At 40.4% G+C, this 20,956-nt stretch overlaps 1 protein-coding gene across 1 annotated transcript in view; it reads left to right on the top strand.

The window, feature by feature from the left end:
- Positions 1 to 20,280, top strand: part of GABRR3 (gamma-aminobutyric acid type A receptor rho3 subunit) — a 60,159-nt gene extending 39,879 nt beyond the window's left edge. Inside the window, exons 9-10 of the mRNA XM_017955066.3 lie at positions 13,541 to 13,737; positions 19,403 to 20,280. Coding sequence (XP_017810555.1) covers positions 13,541 to 13,737; positions 19,403 to 19,702 — 497 coding nt within the window. The 3' untranslated portion in view covers positions 19,703 to 20,280. The remainder of the gene's footprint in view (positions 1 to 13,540; positions 13,738 to 19,402) is intronic.
- The last annotated feature ends 676 nt before the right edge of the window (positions 20,281 to 20,956 follow it).

Genomic DNA, 20,956 nt, shown 5'->3' with positions numbered 1-20,956 from the left:
AGAAGATTGTTACTATTATAATAATTGTTACAATTATTGTAATTATCACACAATTCATTCCAGAAAGGGTGGTTTGTAAGTTAATGTTCACAAATTATATGCATACTTCAAAAGATCATTTGAAAGACATAAATTATTAATATTAACAATTTGCTCACCTCCTTTCCCTATTAAAAGATTCAATCTACAAGTATTTGAGACTGGAATATCTTCAAGGAAAAAATACCATCTGAATAAGTAATTAAATTATTTGAACTGTTTCTTCACATCAGAGCATGTGCCCTAACCTCAGTGCTGCAGTGTGGCAGCATAGACCCAAATACAAGACTAAGGGCACGTTTCCAGCCCTCGAGACACAATGAGAAAAGAACTCAGTCTATAAACGTTTATGAACATGATTTTCAATCAGATTTCTGAACTTGACTGCTCTGCTCTTACACTGTGAAAATGACAGCAATAAGAGCTACTTCCATGGAAGGGTGGAGTGAATTAAGAACACTAAAACACTTTTAAGACACCCTTGAAAGTCTCTGCTTCTTGCAACCACATCTGATCCCTTAGGGTTAGGAAATTGCTATGCAGATGTACGTGAAATTCATGCAAATCAGAAGTGTAACTCTCCCACTTTTTAAAAAAATTATTTTAATAAGAGAACAGTACTATTCCTATAAAACTATTACCCTCTCAGGCTTTTGCTTCCTACCACCCTCAGTTTTTTTTTCAAAGATACTTTGCCCTCCGCTTCCCTAGCTCTTTGCAAATGCTGTGCTGCCCAATTCTCTGGAAGGTCCCTATGAATACCTATTCATCTGTCGCACTTGCCTTTTCTCTTCTGCCTCCTTCCTTCACCTTCTCCACGGCATTTGACATTATTAGGCATCCCCTCCAAATCTACCACCCACTTTAGTGGTCAAGAGTTCCAGCCTCATCTTCCTCATCTGCAAAATGAAATTATTCATACTACCTCCTAAAGGTCACTGCGAGAATTAAATGGGAGAATTAATTAATTTAATCATGTCAACTGCCTAGCTTGATGCCTGACCCATAGTGTTGGATAAAACCAACCACACACACAATGCATTAGTTTTCAATACTCTCCACCAGTCGAGTTTCTTCTCCTCCCGAAGACTTTTCTTTCCTTTTCTCTTTCCTGCTTTTTCTTCCACTCCTTAAGTGTAAGTAACTCCCTCTCAAGGATCTGCTCACTTTTGACTCTTATCAAATGGAACAAACTTTTTTATTCCAACTTCTATCCCTATGTAAGCATGTTCCATTTGGTTACTTTCAGTTGTATGCTGGATTTCACCTTCAGGTACTACAAACATTCATCCTGTTTAGAACCGAGTCTTTCCTTGGGAACCCAGACTTCAGGGATGAAGGATGTGCCGACAGCCCTGTAGCTGGATGATGGTAAGGAAAGAAGGTGAAAGTATGAAGCATAAACAGAATCACTTTTAAATCTTATCTTTTCCTTTTCTAGGTAGTCTCCCATACATTACCCAAGTCCGTTTAGCTTTTTGTGACAAACCCTTACATCATGGAAAAAAAGAACCTTCAAACTAATTTACATTATACTGTTGGTGTCTCAATAACAACTTACTTTGATGAGTGAGCAGGGAAGCCGCTTATTCTCTTCACTTTCCTCATTCTGTTGGGGGCCTCCCAGTTTGTTGAGCCTTTCATATCTGAAACCTCAATTTCCTTCTTAATCTTTGGCAGTGATTCTCAAACTATGGCCTTAGGCATTTACAATCTTAAAAATTAACGAGGACCCTAGAGAGCTTTTGTTGCTGTGGGTCATGTCTATCATTATTAGCCGTATTAGATGTTAAAATAGAATTTGAAAACATGTATTAATTCACTTAAAACTAGGAATAATCAATTCGTTACAAGTTAACATGGTAACATTGTATGAAGCATAATTTTTTTTCTAAAACAAAAACATTTAGTGAGAAGAGTGTCATTTTTAAACATTTTTGCAAATATTTAATGTCTACCTTTATTGAGGGCACTGGATTCTTATCTCTATTTCTTCATTCAGTCTATCGCAATAGGTTTTGGTTGAAATATAGAAAGAAATCTGACCTCATCAGATACATAGTTTGAAAACATAGTGGTATTTTAATAGTCTTTCCACATAATTGTGGATAGCCTCCCTTCACATTACACCAAAACTCAGCAAGCGATAGTTCCTTAAAGTTTAATTGCAATGTGCTATCTGAAACCATGTCAACAAATATTTTCTACTGTGTTAGATTGCAATCCATTGGTCTGTCTTACATTTTGAATAGATTTTTCACTGATGCATTGGTCATTGGGAAAATATTGGTTCACTGAGTTATACACATCTTCTAAATGTTTACATAATTCATTATACTGGTTTGCATCATAATCTCAAAAAACACAATACCAAATGCCATAATCCTGAATGTTGAAATCCTGAAAGATCAAAATCCCTAAAGTCTAAATCCCTCAAGTCTAAAATCTCAAAAAATCACAATCACAGGATAATTACATCATGTTAGGCCAGTTACTATGCACTATCTTATGCAATTGCCTATAACCTATCACTGTAATACATTGTTTCATACATGAAATTTTCTTTTTAGTTTTTGGTCTGTTTTTCTTAAGTTTTTTTTTTTTTTTTTTTACTATTTTAAATTGTCAGAATTATATTATATTATAATTTTCTACACTATGTATTTCATCTTTGCATCATTTCTAGTAGTAGAGGTATAAAGAAGTTAGACTATTAGAGAATTCTAATTTGTATTATGCATTTTTGCAAATTTAGCTCCATGAAAGTGCTTTATCAGATTAACTTTGCATGTGAGTATTGTGCATGTGTGTAAAAATGTTGAAACTTTCTCAATAAATGAGACATGTCCTTTTTGTACATCTGCATTTGTGAAAGATAAAATTTCATGAGATCTCAGCTCTTTGGGTGACTGCATATGTGGTGGTGACCATCATGGTTTTTGATCGATCCTCAGAAGACTTAGGTTGTTCATCACGGTGTTTCAGATGACCACAGTTACAAAACTGGGTGCCAACAATGACCTACCATAGTGATATGCATTTATATGTTTCCCTTTTGACCTATTTCTTTATCAATACGGTTCATCTGCTCATAACTGTTCTGCCTGTGCAACTGTTGTTAGTATACCTGAATGTTTATGCTCACAGAAATACGTGTGTTATTATTGCCTATTTTACTGTGTAAAGTGGCTTATGAAGTGTTATGTCTTTTTTTATGTTTCTTAAATAACCTTTTTAAAATATAAATAAATAGCTTTTCAATTTTTCAAAATTATTTTTAGAACAATATTTTCAGGATTTTCATCTTTCAAGATTGTGATTTTTAGTATTTTAGACTTCAGAGATTTTGATCTTTTGGGGTTTCAACTTTTGGGATTATGGAATCTGGAATTGTGTCCTTTGGCGTTATGATTGGCTCCTCCTCCCCACCTGTCTTTCTCTGTCAAAATCCTGCCATCCGAAAGCCTTTAGTGATGACTCCAAGCACACATGGTCTCTGTCATCTTTGAACACATGGCACTTTCTGTATCTCCTAAGTAGCTTACTTCCTCTATTTCATGTTTTGCTGTGGAACAGGAGTGGCTTATCTTTTGGCCTCTATTAGAATGTGAGCTCCTTAAGGACTAGGATCACTATTACCATTTTGTTGTTGTTGTTGTTCCTTCAGTGAGTAGCACAGTGTCCTCCTGCACATAGTTCATGTTCCGTATGTAGTTGTTAAGTTGCCAGTGTTTAGACCACCATATTTTTAGTTACTAACTGGAAACGATAAAGGGTGATTCATTTGCTGGTGAAGGCCCTGCCACATTTGCCATGTTTCACGTAAAGAACAACAGAGGGTGCGTAGCATAGAAGTATCCACTGTGATTAGGCAATTCTCCTAAGAGATAATAGCTAACATAACTTGGAATGTGTGATAGGTCAAAAATACGATTATGTCTCTCCATTCAATTATGTGTGGAGAGAGTGTGAGACAATTATAAGGTTGTTCAAGGCTGTTTAAATATTTTACTTTCTCCTCTCATTTCCACTTCCCTCTTTCTTTCTTTGCTTCCAAAATTCTTGCTTGATCCCTCTACATGAGGTATGCCATTCTCTATAGAATGCATTAAGTAATAGGCTCCTTTACTGGAAAACAGATATGGCAGAGGAAGACAACCAAAGTTTTCAGGCCTGTAGTCACTCTCAGAAAAAAACGTCTCCTAACAGAGGATATGCCATATGCTTGGAAAGGTGAATACTTAGGCAACTGGATAAGAGCAGTTCATTTAACCATCACAGAGATTATGATAATTTCTTTTTTTTTTTTTTATACTTTAAGTTCTAGGGTACATGTGGATAACATGCAGGATTGTTACATATGTATACTTGTGTCATGTTAGCGTGCTGTACCCATCAATTTCGTCAGCACCCATCTTCTTCATTTACATGGGTATAACTCCCAATACAATCCCTCCCCATGCATGATAGGTTCCGTGTTCCTTCCATTCCATTCCACCATTCCATTCCATTCCTTCCATCCATCCACTTCTTCCATTCCATGGTGTCCATTTCAATCGATCATCCTTCATTCCTTCAGATAATTCCAGTCAAACCCCATCCATTCATTGTCTTTATCAACCCAGCCATGATTCCTCAATCCCCCCCCCCCATGGGTATATACCCAGTAATGGGATGGCTAGGTCATATGGGTACTTCTAATTTCTAGATGCTTGAGGAATCGCCATACTGTTTTCACCAATGGTTGAACTAGTTTACAATCCACCAACAGTGTAAAAGTGTTCCTATTTCTCCACATCCTCCAGCGCCTGTTGTTTCCTGACTTTTTTAATGATTGTATTCTAACTGGTGTGAGATGGTATCTTCTCATTGTGGTTTTGATTTGCATTTCTCTGATGGCCAGTGATGGTATTTTTTCATGTCTGTTGGCTGTATGAATATGCTTCTTTTTGAACTGTCTGCTGTTCACATATCCTTTGCCCACTTTTGATGGGGTTGTTTGTTTTTCATAGAGATTTGTTTGGAGTTCTTTGTAGGTTCTTGATATTGGCCCAGCCCTTTGTCAGATGGTAGATTGCAGGAGTTTTTCTCCTATTCTGTGAGTTGCCTATTCACTCTGATGGTAGTTTCTTTTTACTGCTGTGCAGAAGATCTTTAGTTTAATGAGATCCCATTTGTCAATTTTTGGCTTTTTGTTGTTATTTGCTTTTGAATTATTGTTTTTGAACCTTGAAGTCCTTGCCCATGCCTATGTCCTGAATGTGTTATTACCTAGGTTTTCTTCTAGTATTTTCATGGTATTAGGTCTAACATTTAAGTCTCTAATCCATCTTGAATTAATTTTGTATAAGGAATAAGGAAAGGATCCAGTTTCAGCTTTCTACTTATGGCTAGCCAATTTTCCCATTACCATTTATTAAATGGGAATCCTTTTCCCATTCTTGTTTTTATCAGGTTTGTCAAAGATCAGATGGCTGTAGATGTGTGGTATTATTTCCTGAGGACTCTGTTCTGTTCCATTAGGGTCTATATCTCTGTTTTGGTACCAGTACCATGCTGTTTTGGTTACTGTAGCCTTGTGAGTATAGTTTGAAGTCAGGTAGCATGATGCCTCCAGCTTTGTTCTTTTTGACTTAGGATTGTCTTGGCAATGCAGGCTCTTTTTGGTTCATATGAACTTTAGAAAGCAGTTTTTGCAATTCTGTGTGAAGAAACTCATTGGTAGCTTGATGGGGATGGCATTGAATCTATAAATTACCTTAAGGCAGTATGGCCATTTTTCCGCGATATTGATTCTTCCTATCCATGAGCATGGTATGTTCTATTTCCATTTGTTTATGTCCTCTTTGATTTCACTGAGCGGTGGTTTGTAGTTCTCCTTGAGAGGTCCTTTACCATCCCTAGTAAGTTGGATTCCTAGGTATTTCATTCTCTTTGAAGCAATTGTGAATGGAAGTTCATTCATGATTTTGGCTCTCTGTTTGTCTGTTACTTTGTGGTGTATAGAATGCTTGTGATTTTTGCACATTAATTTTATCCTGAGACTTTGCTGAAGTTGCTTATCAGCAAGGAGATTTTGGGCTGAGGCAGTGGGGTTTTCTAAATAGCAATCATGTCATCTGCAAACAGGGACAATTTGACTTCTTCTTTTCTAACTTGAATACCCTTTATTTCTTTCTCTTGCCTGATTGCCTAGCCAGAACTTTAACATTATGTTGAATAAGTGTGAGAGAGGGGCATCCTATCTTTCCCAATGCCAGTTTTCAAAGGGAATTTTCCAGTTTTTGCCCATTCAGTATGATATTGGCTATGGGTATGTAAATAACTCTTATTATTTTGAGATATGTTCCATCAATACGAATTTATTGGCGTTTTAGCATGAAGAGGGGCTGTTGAATTTTGTCAAAGGCACTTTTCTGCATCTATTAAGATAATCATGTGGTTTTTGTCTTTGGACATTTATGCTGGATTACATTTATTGATTTGCATATATTGAACCAGCCTTGCATCAAGGATGAAGCCCACTTGATCGTGGTGGATAAAGCTTTTTGATGTGCTGCTGGATCTGGTTTGCAGTAGTTTATTGAGATTTTTTGCATCAATGTTCATCAGGGTTATTGGTCCTAAAATTCTCTTTTTATGTGTCTCTATACCAGGCTTTGGTATCAGGATGTTAGCCTCATAAAATGGAGTTGGGAGATTCCCTCTTTTTTTCTATTGATTGGAATAGTTTCAGAGAATGGGTACCAGCTCCTCCTTGTACCTGTGGTAGAATTCAGCTGTGAATCCATCTGGTCCTGGACTTTTTTCGTTGGTAGGCTGAAATGAAATTGTGCCTCAATTTCAGAACCTGCTATTGGTCTATTCAGGAATTCAGCTTCTTCCTAGTTTTAGTCTTGGGAGAGTGTAGTGTCAGGAAATTATCCATTTCTTCTAGATTTTTCTAGTTTATTTAGTAGAGGTGTTTATAATTCTCTGATGGTAGTTTGTATTTCTGTGGGGTTGGTGGTGATATCCTTTATCATTTTTATTGTATCCATTTGGTTCTTCTCTCTTTTCTTCTTTTATTAGTCTTGCTAGCTTGATCCTATCCAATTTTGTTGATCTTTTCAAAAAACCAACTCCTGGATTCATTGATTTTTTGGAGAGTTTTTTTTTTTATTCTAATCTCTATCTCCTTCAGTTCTGCTCACAGTCTTAGTTATTTCTTGCCTTCTGCTTTAGCTTTTTGAATCGCGTTTGCTCTTGCTTCTCTAGTTCTTTTAATTGTGATGTTAGAGTGTCAATTTTAGATCTTTCAGCTTTCTCTTGTGGGCATTTAGTGCTATAAAGTTCCCTCTACACACTGCTTTAAATGTGTCCCAGAGATTCTGGTATGTTATCTTTGTTCTCATTAGTTTCAAAGAACATCTTTATTTCTGCCTTCATTTCATTATGTACCCAGTAGTCATTCCAGGAGCAGGTTATTCAGTTTCCATGTAGTTGGCGGTTTGAGTTGAGTTCTTAGTCCCTGAGTTCTGGTTTGCACTGTGGTCTGAGAGACAGTTTGTTATAATTTCACCTGTTCTTGTACATTTGCTGAGGTGCTTTACTTCCAATTATGTGGTCAATTTTGGAATAAGTGTGATGTGGTACTGAGAAGAATGTATATTCTGTTGATTTGAGGTGGACAGTTCTGTAGATGTCTATTAGGTCTGCTTGTTGCAGAGATGAGTTCAGTTCCTGGATATCCTTGTTAACTTTCATCTAGTTGATCTGTCTAATGTTGACAGTGGGGTGTTGAAGTCTCCCATTATTGTATGTGGGGAGTCTAAGTATCTTTATGGGAATCCTCTAAGGACTTGCTTTATGAATCTAGGTGCTCATGTTAGGTGCATATATATTTAGGATAGTTGCTCTTCCTGTTGAATTGATCCCTTTACCATTATGTAATGGCCTTCTTGCCTTTGTCTCTTTTGATCTTTGATGGTTTTAAAGTCTGTTTATCAGGAGACTAGTATTTGCAACCCTGATTTTTTTTTGTTCTCCATTTGCCAGGTAGATCTTCCCTCCATCCCTTTATTTTTGAGTCCTATGTATGTCTGTGCAGCCAATGAGATGGGTCTCCTGGGAATTACAGCAGCAGACTGATGGGTCTTGATTCTTTATCAGTTTGCCAGTCATGTGTCCTTTTAATTGGAGCATTTAGTCCATTTTACATTTTAAAGGTTAATATTGTTGTATTGTGAAGTTGGTCCTGCCATTATGATATTAACTTTGGTTATTTTGCTCTCGTTAGCAGTTGATGCAGTTTCTTCCCTAGCCTCGATGGTCTCCACATTTTGGCATGTGTTTTGCAATGGCTGGTACGGTTGTTCCTTTCCATGTTTAGTGCTTCCTTCGAGGTATTATCTCTTGTAAGGCAGGCCTGGTGGTGACAAAATCTCTAAGCATTTGCTTATCTGTAAAGGATTTTATTTCTCAACTTCACTTATGAAACTTAGTTTGGCTGGATGTAAATTCTGGGTTTAAAATTCTTTTTCTTTAAGAATGTTGAATGTTATTTACCCACTCTCTTCTGGCAGAGTTTCTGCGAGAGATCTGCTGGTAATCTGATGGAGGCTTCCTTTGTGGGTAGCTTGACCTTTTTCTCTCTGGCTGCCCTTAGATTTTCCTTCATTCCAACTTTGGTGAATCTGGCAATTATGTGTCTTGGAGTTGCTCTTCGAGGAGTATCTTTGTGGGCGTTCTCTGTATTTCCTGAATTTGAATGTTGGCCTGCCCTACTAGGTTGGGAATTCTCCTGGATGATATCTGAAAGGTGTTTTTCAACTTGGTTCCATTCCCCCCTCACATTCAGGCACCCCAATCAGGCGTAGATTTGGTCTTTTTACATGAAATCCCATGCTTCTTGCAGGCTTTGTTCATTCTTTCTCTCTTTTTTTCTTTAGGTTTCTCTTCTTGCTTCATTTCATTCATTTGATCCTCAATCATTGATACTCTTTTCCAGTTGTCCGGAGTTGGTTACTGAAGCTTGTACATTTGTCATTATTTCCACGCGTGTCATGGTTTTCATCTCTGTCCATTCATTTATGGCCTTCTCTGCATTAATTATTCTAGTTATCAATTCTTCCACTCTTTTTCCAAGATTTTTTAGTTTCTTTGCACTGGCTATGTAATTCTTCCTTTAGCTCTGAGGTTTGATGGACTGGAGCCTTCTTCTCTCAACTCGTCAAAGTCATTCTCCGTCTAGCTTTGATCCGTTGCTGGCGATGAGTTCGCGTTCCTTTGCGGGGGTGATCGCGGCTCTTATTTTTGAATTTCCAGCTTTTCTGCCCTGCTTTTTCCCATCTTTGTGGTTTTATCTGCCTCTGGTCTTTGATGATGGTGACCTTGTACTGATGGGGTTTTGGTGTGGGTGTCCTTCCTGTTTGTTAGTTTTCCTTCCTAACAATTCAGGACCCTCAGCTGTAAGAGTCTGTTGAGTGCTTAAGGTCCCTCCATTTCCCTGTTTGCCTGGGTATCCCAGCAGCAGGAGGCTGCAGAAGATAGAATATTGCTGAACGGCGAGTATGCCTGTCTGATTCTTGCTTTGGAAGCTCCTCTCAGGGGTGCACTCCACCCGTGTGAGGTGTGGGGTGATAGGTCTCTGCCCTAGTGGGGGATGTCTCCCAGTTAGGCTACTCGGGGTCAGGGACCCATGAGCCAGGCAGTCTGTCGTTCTCAGATCTCAATGCCTCCGTGTTGGGAAGTCCACTGCTCTCTTCAAAGCTGTCAGACAGGGGAGTCGTTTGCATTTTGCAGAGGTTTCACCTGCTGCTTTTGTTTTCATTTGTTGTTGTTGTTGTTTGGCTGTGCCCTGTCCCCAGGTGGAGTCTACGAGAGACAGGCAGGACTCCTTGAGCTGCTGTGAGGCTCCCACCCAGTTGGAGCTTCCCAGCTGCTTTGTTTTATACTTAAGCCCAGCCTCAGCAATGGCGGGTGCCCCTCCCCAGCCTGCGCTGCTGCCTTGCTGGGAGATGCCAGACTGCTGTGCTAGCAGGGGAGGGCTCCGTGGGCGTGGGACCCTCCCGGCCAGGTGTGGGATGTAGTCTCCTGGTGTGCCTGTTTGCTAAGATCCTTGGTAGAGCACAGTATTGCGGTGGGAGTTCCACCGATTTTTCCAGGTGTTGTGTGTCTCAGTTCCCCTGGCTAGGAAGGGATTCCCCTTCCCCCTTGCACTTCCCAGGCAGTGATGCCTCACCCTGCTTCAGCTCTTGCTGTGGTCAGGCTGGCAGCTGACCAGCACTGATTGTCAGGCACTGGTGAGATAAACCCAGTACCTCAGTTGAAAATGCAAGAAATCATCATCTTCTGTGTCGCTCGCGCTGGGAGTTGGAGACTGGAGCTGTTCCTATTCGGCCATCTTGCTCCCCCCCCCCATTATGAGAATTTCTAATGACAGTTATCTGTACTCTTGCACCACCTTCATGAGAAAATGGCTGTCAGTTTCTGGTCATAGAGAAATGTTAGAATGTCAAGCCCCCTTCCTTTCCTTCATATCATGTAATATTTTCTTTCTGCCTAGGCCTATATGAAAAATATTTTTACTCACTTGAAGGTGAATATAAACACCCCCCTCCCTTCAAAACAACTACCTGCAACACAGTTAGTGAGGGGGTGAACAAACTCAGTGGTTTCATAAGTGATGCCTGTCTGCCCTACTGCTCTCATACCCATCAACAAAACTCTCCACCATGCATGGCTAAAAATAGCCAATGAAACTGGCAGATTCATGATTCTCCCCAGACTAAAGGGTTCTTAAGTCCCCATGCATGTCTTTAAAAGTTGATAGGGTGAGGCTGCAAGAGCCCAGGGGAACTGAGTCAAAGGGTCAGACTAAATATTTTCTAATAACACTTTCCTAATTATGCGTAGCAACATCAGTAGCGGGGAAGATGATTTGCTAATCCAAACACATGACCTTCCTTTGACTAAATGGTTGCTTCGTATAATTCAAAACTCCTTTATTGGGATGTTAACTTTAATGGGTTTGGAAGGAATACTATTTGTCAAGATTAATGTATTTTTGAGGGGTGGCTCAAGACATAATAAGTGTATTTAATGTGGCTATAATACTCCCGACTTCAGGTTCTATTGCTTTAGGAATTTACATCTCAGTTTGCTCATCATTCACTCCTCCTACCCAACAATCCCTCCTCTCCACTCTAATTCTTTTTTTTTTTTTTATTCATCTTAAAGAAGGAAAATCTAGAATGCTGGTTTTAAACTAAATAAGGCTATTGTAAATTAGTTGGATTAAGCACCCTTTAAAGAAAATGATTAATAGTTTATTGCTTTCTGGCAAATATAGATAGTGCAATTCCTTTTTATTTGCCCAGTAGTTATCAATTTCAAGTACATGATGAGACCAATCAGGCATACACATTTGTGTGTTTGTTCAAAATCCTTATTTTGTCCACTAAGCTCCATATTACTGCACATTGAGAAAATAATAAGTTCTATCATTTGTATCTTAAAAAAACAATAAAAGAAGACATTAAAAATTTTTTAGCTGGGCACAGTGGCTGACGCCTGTAATCCCAGCACTTTGGGAGGCCAAAGCGGGCAGATCACCTGAGGTTTGAGTTTGAGACCAGCCTAATCAACATGGAGAAACCCCCTTTCTACTAAAAATACAAAATAAGCCAGGGTGGTGGTGCATGCCTGTAATCCCAGCTACTCAGGAGGCTGAGGCAGGAGAATCACTTGAACGCAGGAGACAGAGGTTGCGGTGAGCCGAGATCGTGCCACTGCTCGCCAGCCTGGGGGACAAGAGCAAAACTCCATCTCAAAAAACAAAACAAACAAACAAACAAACAAAAAGTTTGAACTAATGAGGTTAGCACCTAAGTGGGAATATTAGTTCATGATTCCTTCACTTCCTACCAGTGAAATGTTGAAGAGAGTAAGACATTGGCATACTGAAAATGTCAGTATGGTGCAGTAAAGGCACAGTGCCTTCTTTGTGCCTCTTGGCATAATTCTGCACTCTGAACAGAATTTGCATTCTGCTCTGACAAAATATGGGGTAATCCCTTAGGCACTCTCGGCTCCTGTTTCGTTTCTGCTATGTGTGGCTAATTATTTACCTAGATGTGTGGTAGGCAAATATTTGATAAAAGTAAGTAGGTTTTATTTAATAATCTTGTCTTCAGCTATATCTGTAATGTTAATAAAAATTCCATGCTTAATAAAATTCCATGCTTCATGTTCATTCTTTGCTTCATGTTTATGTAGCCAGTATGTTTCAGAGTCGGAGAATACAGACAGAACCCTCTGATATGCAGATTGTTGATAATACCATTGTTGGGGGAAACCTGGGACTTGATGAGACAGTGGCCTGTGTTCAATGTTAAGAGCTACAATAGCATTTAGGTTTCTTATTCTGGAGTTCAAATTAGTGTGAAGGTGAGATTCCAAGTCCTCCCATGGTACTGTCAAATTGCCAAGTTGTGTTGATCTTGATCATACAAACTAAAAACCGTATTTGAAATAGAATGGCTCTATAGAATTGCCATTGTGTTTGATATGGGACTGTCTCAGATGAGAGCCTAACTGAATTATTACCGAAAAGATAGAAAGGTGTTGGTGAAAGCAGTCCACGTGCTGTGGCTGTACATTTAGGAGTAAATCACAGTGCTCTACCTGCTGTTTGGGACTCTGTCTGTTGACATTACAATGTCCTCACAACTTACAAACATCATTAAGGATTCCATTTGCACCTCCCTGGTGGGAAATTAAGAAATAAAACCATGCCAGCCAGTGTACATTTCAAATATTTACAATAGTATGCTTTCTCTCCAGGCGGTACTCTCGCAATATCCCTCTGAGAAATTAGTGTAGATATTGAATGGCCCTCCCCATGGCCAGCATTTTATTAAGGAAATCTCAGAGTCACTTCTTTCTCCATTTTCCCCAGAACCTTGATCTTCTTACCTCTGATGATCATGCCAGAGAACAAAGAAGTAAAAGGAATAGGGGAAAAAAGGAAAGGGAAGAGGGAAAGTAGCAGAAAGGGAAAAGGGAATAGAAGGAAAGGGAAGCATGAAATATTAAAGGTAGACATAAAGACAGGTTATGAACAGTAAAAATTGTGAAAGAATGGGAAAGGTTAGAGGAAATGATTTTAGAATTTTTTTTTAATTGAATACATGTTTACCTTTCTGGCCTGCTTAGAAGAGGCCCCTCTGAGGGTGGAAAACAGAAATGTCAGACTCTGATTTCTGTGAAGGCTTAAATGGAGTAAAGCAAACCTTCTGGACAATAGGGTGAGGGCAAGAAAAAGAGACAGAAAGAAAAATCCAATAAGAGTGTTTGTTTAGGCTCAAGATATGTACTTGGTCAACATGCATACACCTTCCGTCCTCTTGGATCACCAGGTTGATATTGTTCTAGAAATGCATCCCCTGGTGTGATTCAGCACCAGATCCTGGAAATGAATGTCTATATCACTGAGCTTCTCACTATTCTCCAATGGCAGGAATCACCACAGTGCTGACCATGTCCACGATCATCACTGCCGTGAGCGCCTCCATGCCCCAGGTGTCCTACCTCAAGGCTGTGGATGTGTACCTGTGGGTCAGCTCCTTCTTTGTGTTCCTGTCAGTCATTGAGTACGCAGCTGTGAACTACCTCACCACAGTGGAAGAGCGGAAACAATTCAAGAAGACAGGGAAGGTACAGCCTTGCTTTGACTATCAGATCCCTTGGGGAATGTGGAAAAGACTATCCTTATCTGTTACGCTCTCTTGACAGTGTTGTAAGCCTTTGTGTTAAGTCCATATGCTTGTCAAGAGGCAAGTTGACAGTATGGTGACAATTTACCATTGAACCTTACTCTCTGCTCTGTGCTGGCTGTTTTCTCATCCTCACTCACCTTCACCAGGAGGTTTTGTGTGTGCAGAATTTCTTTCAATATGCTCCTTTCTCCTAACTGTACCCTTTGAATAAAAGGGGTTGACATACAAACCACATTCTTTCAAGTGGATGATCATGATAATAATAATAGCTAACACATAATGGGGGTTTATTATATATTGGCATCATACGAACCATCTAACATATTGTGTCAGTTAACTCTCATAGTAAGGTCAGTATTTTATTGCCCTCATTTCACAGAGGTGAAATAAATGCAGCTGGGTGGTAACTTGGCCAAGGTCACGCAGCTGAAGAGGAATCGGGCTTTGCTTCTGGGTCTCCTTGACTTCAAAGGCTGTGTGTGCACTGTCAACCAATAAATGATATGTTTCTCTCCACCGAGAGCCAGCATTTACTTTTCTCTTCTTGTCACTCGGGAGAGTGGTAGAGCATAAAGGGAGGTTCTTCCCCCGACAGTATCCTAGAAATGAGGTGCCTTCTGGGCTCTCAATGTTATCCATGTTTTTTGTGACATTGTTTAATAAATGCAGATAGATTGCTCTCTACCCGCTTCATTTCACAGAGGATTTGGGCACCAGTTTCCTGCTTTTACAAGAACTTACATAAGATATTGTACTTCAGAAACTTAACTGATAAGAGTCATTCGTTTCTAGTCTACACTTAAGAGAATAAACACACATACACACACATATATATGTGCATATAGTATATATGTATACATACACATCCTATATAGAGAATAGCTATACACGTATACCCATAACTTCAATGAAATCTATTCACATTGGTTTAAGGTTTTTTTTACATGAGCTTTTATACACACCCAAACATTATTTAATATTTTTTCTACTTCTGAGAGCATCTCATACTTTCAGAGTGTTTTTATATCCTCTTCTCACACCGAACTTTCATGTCAACCCCCGGTATAGATCTCGCAGAGATTATCATCTCTATTTTATAAATGAAGAAGCAGAATTCTAGTGAAATGAAGTGATTTGCCAACAGATTCTCAGCCAACAGAACTGCAGTTGCAATTCAGATATGGAATGCTCACTTCATCCTTTGATTTTACATCCTTTGAGTCAAAGCTCTAAAAATAGCTGATTTTGTTTTCTTGCAGATGCTTTCATTTCTTTGCTAGCAGCATGTGACTATGTTTGCCTGTCACATACATACCCGCAGTAAGTGCTATGCAGGTGTAAGGAAACCAGGAGCTGTTAGAGCAGTATGCGGCAGTGGTGCGTAGGCATCACCTGTGTCCTTGTTAAACTCTAATTCAGGAGGTCTGGGGTGGGACCTGAGACTCTGAATTGCTAATAAGCTCTAGGTGATGCTGATGCTATTGGTCTGTTACCCATACTGGATAGCAATGATTTGGATAGTCTGTGAAGTGAAAGGCGACAGGAAAAATGTGTAAGGAGGGAAAGAATTTTCTTCGTGTTTTATTTTGTTTTTATACGGGGAGTGGCTAACACAAGAAATAGGCACTGAAGTACTGTTGGCTCACCTCCATCTAGTCCTTTGACTCAAAAATATCTACAACTCCCTGCCCCCACCTGCCACACAACATATGTTCACACTGCCTGATTGTTTTATACTTGTTGATATTATACACCATCTTTTTGTGTACCACTATGCAGAACTTCTTTCCAGGTAATAAGCATCCTCCATTTTAAAAATTATTTTTCAATTTTTAATTGTAAAATCACTATAACTTAGATTTTCCAATCTGAATTGATTTTTTAAGTGTGCAGTTCAGTAGTGTTAAGTATATTCACATTGTGGTGCAACCAATCTCCAGAGCTCTTTCGTCTCGCACGACTGAAACTCTATACCCATCAAAGAGCAACTTCCCATATTCCCCAACCCTCAGGACCTGGAAACCACCATTCTGAGCATCCTCAATTATCTCAAATAAATGCAATTATCTCAAAGGAATGTCCTATTTGCCATTCGTGTCTTAGTGGGACAAAATGAAGAAATGATTGAAGTCAGAAGAAGAGATGGCAGGCCAGGTGCAGTGGCTCACGCCAGCACTTTGAGAGGCCAAGGCAGGTGGATTTCTTAAGGTCAGGAATTCCAGACCAGCCTGGCCAACATATGAAACCCCATGTCTACTAAAAATACAAAAATTAGCCGGGCGTGTGGTGGGCACCTGTAATCCCAGCTACTCAGGAGGCTCAGGCAGGAGAATTGTTTGAACCTGGGAGGCCGAGGTTGCAGTGAGCTGTGATTGCACCACTGCACTCCAGCCTGGGTGACAGAGGAAGACGCTGTCTCAAAAAAGAAAAAAAAAAGAAGAGGAAGTCTTGATGGCAAACCAAATCCACCACATCCCAGCTTTGTGTTCCAGGTTAAGTCTCCTAAACCCCTTCTGTGCTTACACAATGGTGTCATTTCTTCCCCATTTACTTCACAGGGCTGTTGTGATGATCAAGTGATATAATAAAAGGGCCTAAAACCTTTGCAAATAACATGCTATACAAATGGAAGTTCTTATTGTGAGTGGTGCCCAGAACACCTGCCCTGACGGAATAAGAGTATTACTAGGAAGAGTGGGAACAAATCCAGTGAGATGAGATCCCTTGGAAGAAATAGGATGCAATGGGAGGGGCTGGGTAGAAGAAACGTCTGTGGGTTTGGGGGCTAATAGATGACACCTCTCTATACATATGGATTTGGAAGCCAGTATTAGGGAGCCAGTTGTGGGAGCCAGATATATGGATATAACAATGTCAAGCAGTTTGGAGAATGTTGCTTAGATCTGTGAGCAGGAGGGCTCACTAATAGTTCATCACTAGCTTAAATGTACTCACTGTCTTGGTCACTGGCAAAACAATGTTCAGGCCTATCCCTGGAAGGACAGTATCTTTTCACTTCATTTCAGAGAAGAGACCTGGACACCAATGCAGACACCAAATGGAGGACTCTAAAGGGACTGAGCCAAACATGCCAGTGTCTTCTCCCAGACCACTACAGTAGAGTGACTAAGGGACGATGAGAAAGGGCTGGAGTGTTAGGCCTCGCAATGGAGTTCCTCTCTATGAAAACAAATCAGGCAAAACTTGTTTTCATCACTCCCCTACCACCATTACCACTACCATCCACCACCCACCACCATCATCCACCACCCAGCACCATTCACCCTCTACCACCATCCACCAACACCACCACCCACCACCCACCACCACCACTGCTCACCACCCATCACTTACCACCCACTACCACCGTCTACCCCAACCACCATCCAACACCACCACACACCACCTGCTCACCCACTGACCACAACTTATTACCAACCACCACTTACCACCTGCTACCACACCATCCCCCATATCCACCACCACCATCCCCACCACCCAACACCATCATCAACCACTGTTCACCACCAGATCCGCCACCGATCCGCAGTGCCGCCATAGATCCCGCCTCGACGTCGCCGATACCGCCGTCGTGATCGACCGCCGTTGCGATCCTCATCGCCGCCACCGTTGATCGGCGCAAATCGTCTGCGTCATGGCGATCCGCCAGTGCTCGTCGACCGTCCACCGCAAATCTTACTTATCACCGCCACCACCGCCGCCATGTCACCGCCGTTTGCTCGCCTCTTCAGCACCGCCGACCATGGTCACTGCGTCTTCACCGCTGAGTTCCGCCGCCACTGCCACCATCACGCCGCCACCGCAAATCCGCCACTTCTGCGTCCGCATTTCGCCGCCGTTCACCCTCTGCCACCATCGCCGTCGTCCGTTATGATCCGCCGTCACCATGCCACGGCCATCCACCATTCCTTCCACCAGATGCCATTCCTGCTCCACCACCATTCCCTTCCATCCATCCACCACCATTCCACCATCCACCATTCCTTCCCCACCATTCCACCACCACTACCACCACCTCCATCATCTGCCACCACCATCCATCTCACATTATTACCATCCACCACACACCACTACCATTATCATGAACATGTTCCTACCTCCTCCATTTGAGATACTCAGAACTAGAAGAACAGCCGGTCTGGAAAACGTATCCCTGGTGCTGACCATTGCTCAGAAAGAGGAAAAATAGCTATTTTCTTTCTTGGCTGGGTGTGGTAGCTCATGCCTGTAATCCCAGCACTTTCAGAGGCCAAGGCAGAAGGATTGCCTAAGCTCAGGAGTTGAAGACCAGCTTCAGCAACATAACAGGACCTCGTCTCTACTAAAAATAAAATAAAATACTATCTCTGGGGATGTATCTATTATGTGTACGTCTGCAGGGGGTGCCCAACAGTGATGGTGCCTTTGCAGACATATTACTTTTCGGGTCCTAAGGTTTGGCTTTCATGCTTTCCATTGCCCCAGTATGGCAGGGCACTCCAAGCCACTTCAAGCCCCATCTGGGCTGGAACTGGTGTCGGGGGAGCCTTGGATGAATCGTATGCCCTGGTGTTGGTGTTGCCTCACTCCTCTGAGCTCTTCTTTCTGATCAAGCCCTGCTTAAAGTTAAATAAAAGAGAATGAGTAAAAAGAAAATTAGCCTAGTATAGTGATGTGTGTCTATAGTCCCATCTCCTCAGGAGACTGAGATGGAAATGATCACTTGAGCCCAGGAGGTCAAGCCTGCAGTGAGCTATAATCACACCACTGCACTCGAGCCTCGATGATAGAGCGAGACCCTGTCTCGATACAAAAAAAAATAATAAATTTTAATTTAAAAGTTAAAAAAAGGGACAACATAACTCAAGTATGGGTCCTTAATTAGTTCACTGACTGCACAAAAGAGTCTTCATGTCTTTTGAAAAATATTAGATTTTTAAATCACTATAAATCAAATACATGTTTTGGCAGAATTTATTCTACAGCCTCCAATTTGAATTCTGAATAATTTCACCCAGTAGTAGCCTCTCTCTATTTGTTCATTTTTGAACTTCCCTATGAATCAAGAAGTGATTTTGTTTTCTCCAAGAGCAATTAGTAACAGCTGCTTTGTAGACACGGCTCTAAACTAGTGAGAACTGCTATCTTCCTCAGAGTGAAACCTTAAAGAAAATTTTAGTTTTGATTCAATCAGGCACTGGAGCCAGAAAGCATTGATAATTTGTCCCTTCAGAAAAATAAACCAATTCTGTGTTGTTTAATTGGGCTATGTTAGGATCATTTATAGGTGCTCTTAAGCAAAAATGGGAAGGCCCGGCTAATTTGCATTTGAATGGAGCAGCTAAAATCTTTCCTTATCCCATCCCCAAGCATAAATGGATCACCGACGACATGGTTTTAGTTTTGGACCAAAAAATATATACACAGTGACTGAGGATACTGCTATATTTTCTACAAAGAGGAAAAATAAGTTGAAAAACAAATCCAATTGGCTTATATTGCTGTTCTGATAAATCATATTTAACTTTATTAACATTATTTACTGTAATTCCTATTTGTAAAACCATATTCAAGACCTACTTAAAAAAAATTTTTTTTGACAGATTTCTAGGATGTACAATATTGATGTAGTTCAAGCCATGGCCTTCGATGGTTGTTACCATGACAGCGAGATTGACATGGACCAGACTTCCCTCTCTCTAAACTCAGAAGACTTCATGAGAAGAAAATCGATACGCAGCCCCAGCACCGATTCAACTCGGATAAAGAGAAGAAAATCCCTAGGAGGACATGTTGGTAGAATCATTCTGGAAAACAACCATGTCATTGACACCTATTCTAGGATTTTATTCCCCGTTGTGTACCTTTTATTTAATTTGTTTTACTGGGGTGTGTATGTATGAAGGGGAATTTCACATGTATACAACTTTAAAGCCAGACGATGTTTCAAAACAAAACTCTTGAATATGAGGTGGGTAGTCCTAGATGGAACTGGGAAAGAGCCAGTCACCTCTCCTGCCCTAATGAAAATTTGAAAGCTGACTTATTTACATCTAAGAAAGAGTTTAGGCCCTAGAAAAGTTGGACTCCATAAATAAGAGTCACAGGCATGTGTATTATGGGAAAAACAGTCTTCCATTGGGAAGGGCTTTGTAACTACTTCATGTGAACCCTCCTTCTTTCTTCATGAAATGTTCTTTATTTAACTAGGGAAGAAAGCTGGACTATAAACAATAATTCAAGGATATTTGGTTTCTTACTGCCAGCCAAGTGCCTGGTTATCTACCAGAGCTCAACCATCCTTAGGTAAGAATACCTACATTGAGGTAGTATCACCTGCACTCACACAGTCAAGAATCCTGTGAAGGATCTCCAATCTCCTTCTCCAGTCAAGTCTTTATTCTTATTTAAATATTGTTTCAGGCCCGGTGCGGTGGCTCATGCCTGTTATCCCAACACTTTGGGAGGCTGAGGTGGACAGATCATTTGAGGTCAGGAGTTCAAGACCAGCATGGCCAACATGTTGAAACCCTGTCTCTACTAAAAATACAAAAATTAGCGGGCATGGTGGCATGCACCTGTAGTCTGTGCTACCCAGGAGGCTGAGGCAGGAGAATCACTTGAACGTGGGAGGCAGAGGTTGTAGTGAGCTGAGATTGCACCACTGCACTCTAACCTGGGTGACAGAGTGAAACACCATCTCAAAAAATAAGATAAATAAATAAATATAAATAAATAAATAAATATTGTTTCATAATATATTTATGAGCATAAGTGGAGAGGGGAAGCTAAATTTCCACTCATTCTTCTCATTCTAATGTTAAATTAATACATCAGTCATCAATAATAACATCTTGCATTTTGTAGACGATGTATTGTTTTCACAACTTTTTAGAGGTTTTTAATTAATCACTTTATTCAACAAATGTTTATTGACCACCTGTGTGTGCCAGGCACTTGACTAAGTGTTATGTACTGAAAAAATGAATATGAAATAGCATTCCTGCCTTCTCTAAGCGCATAGCCAACAGGAGCAGTGAACTGGAGCTATAACACATGTAACGAATGTTAAAATAGAGGTATGTACACTGTCTTGTGTGAGTTCTGAAAGGCGGATACCAAAGAAAGGAAAAGAACATCTCCAAAGGGATGTGGAC

This window comes from Papio anubis, chromosome 2 (genome assembly GCF_008728515.1).
Source record: "Papio anubis isolate 15944 chromosome 2, Panubis1.0, whole genome shotgun sequence".
In the NCBI taxonomy this organism is placed as follows: domain Eukaryota; kingdom Metazoa; phylum Chordata; class Mammalia; order Primates; family Cercopithecidae; genus Papio; species Papio anubis.
This window is presented reverse-complemented; position numbering and strand designations above follow the sequence as displayed.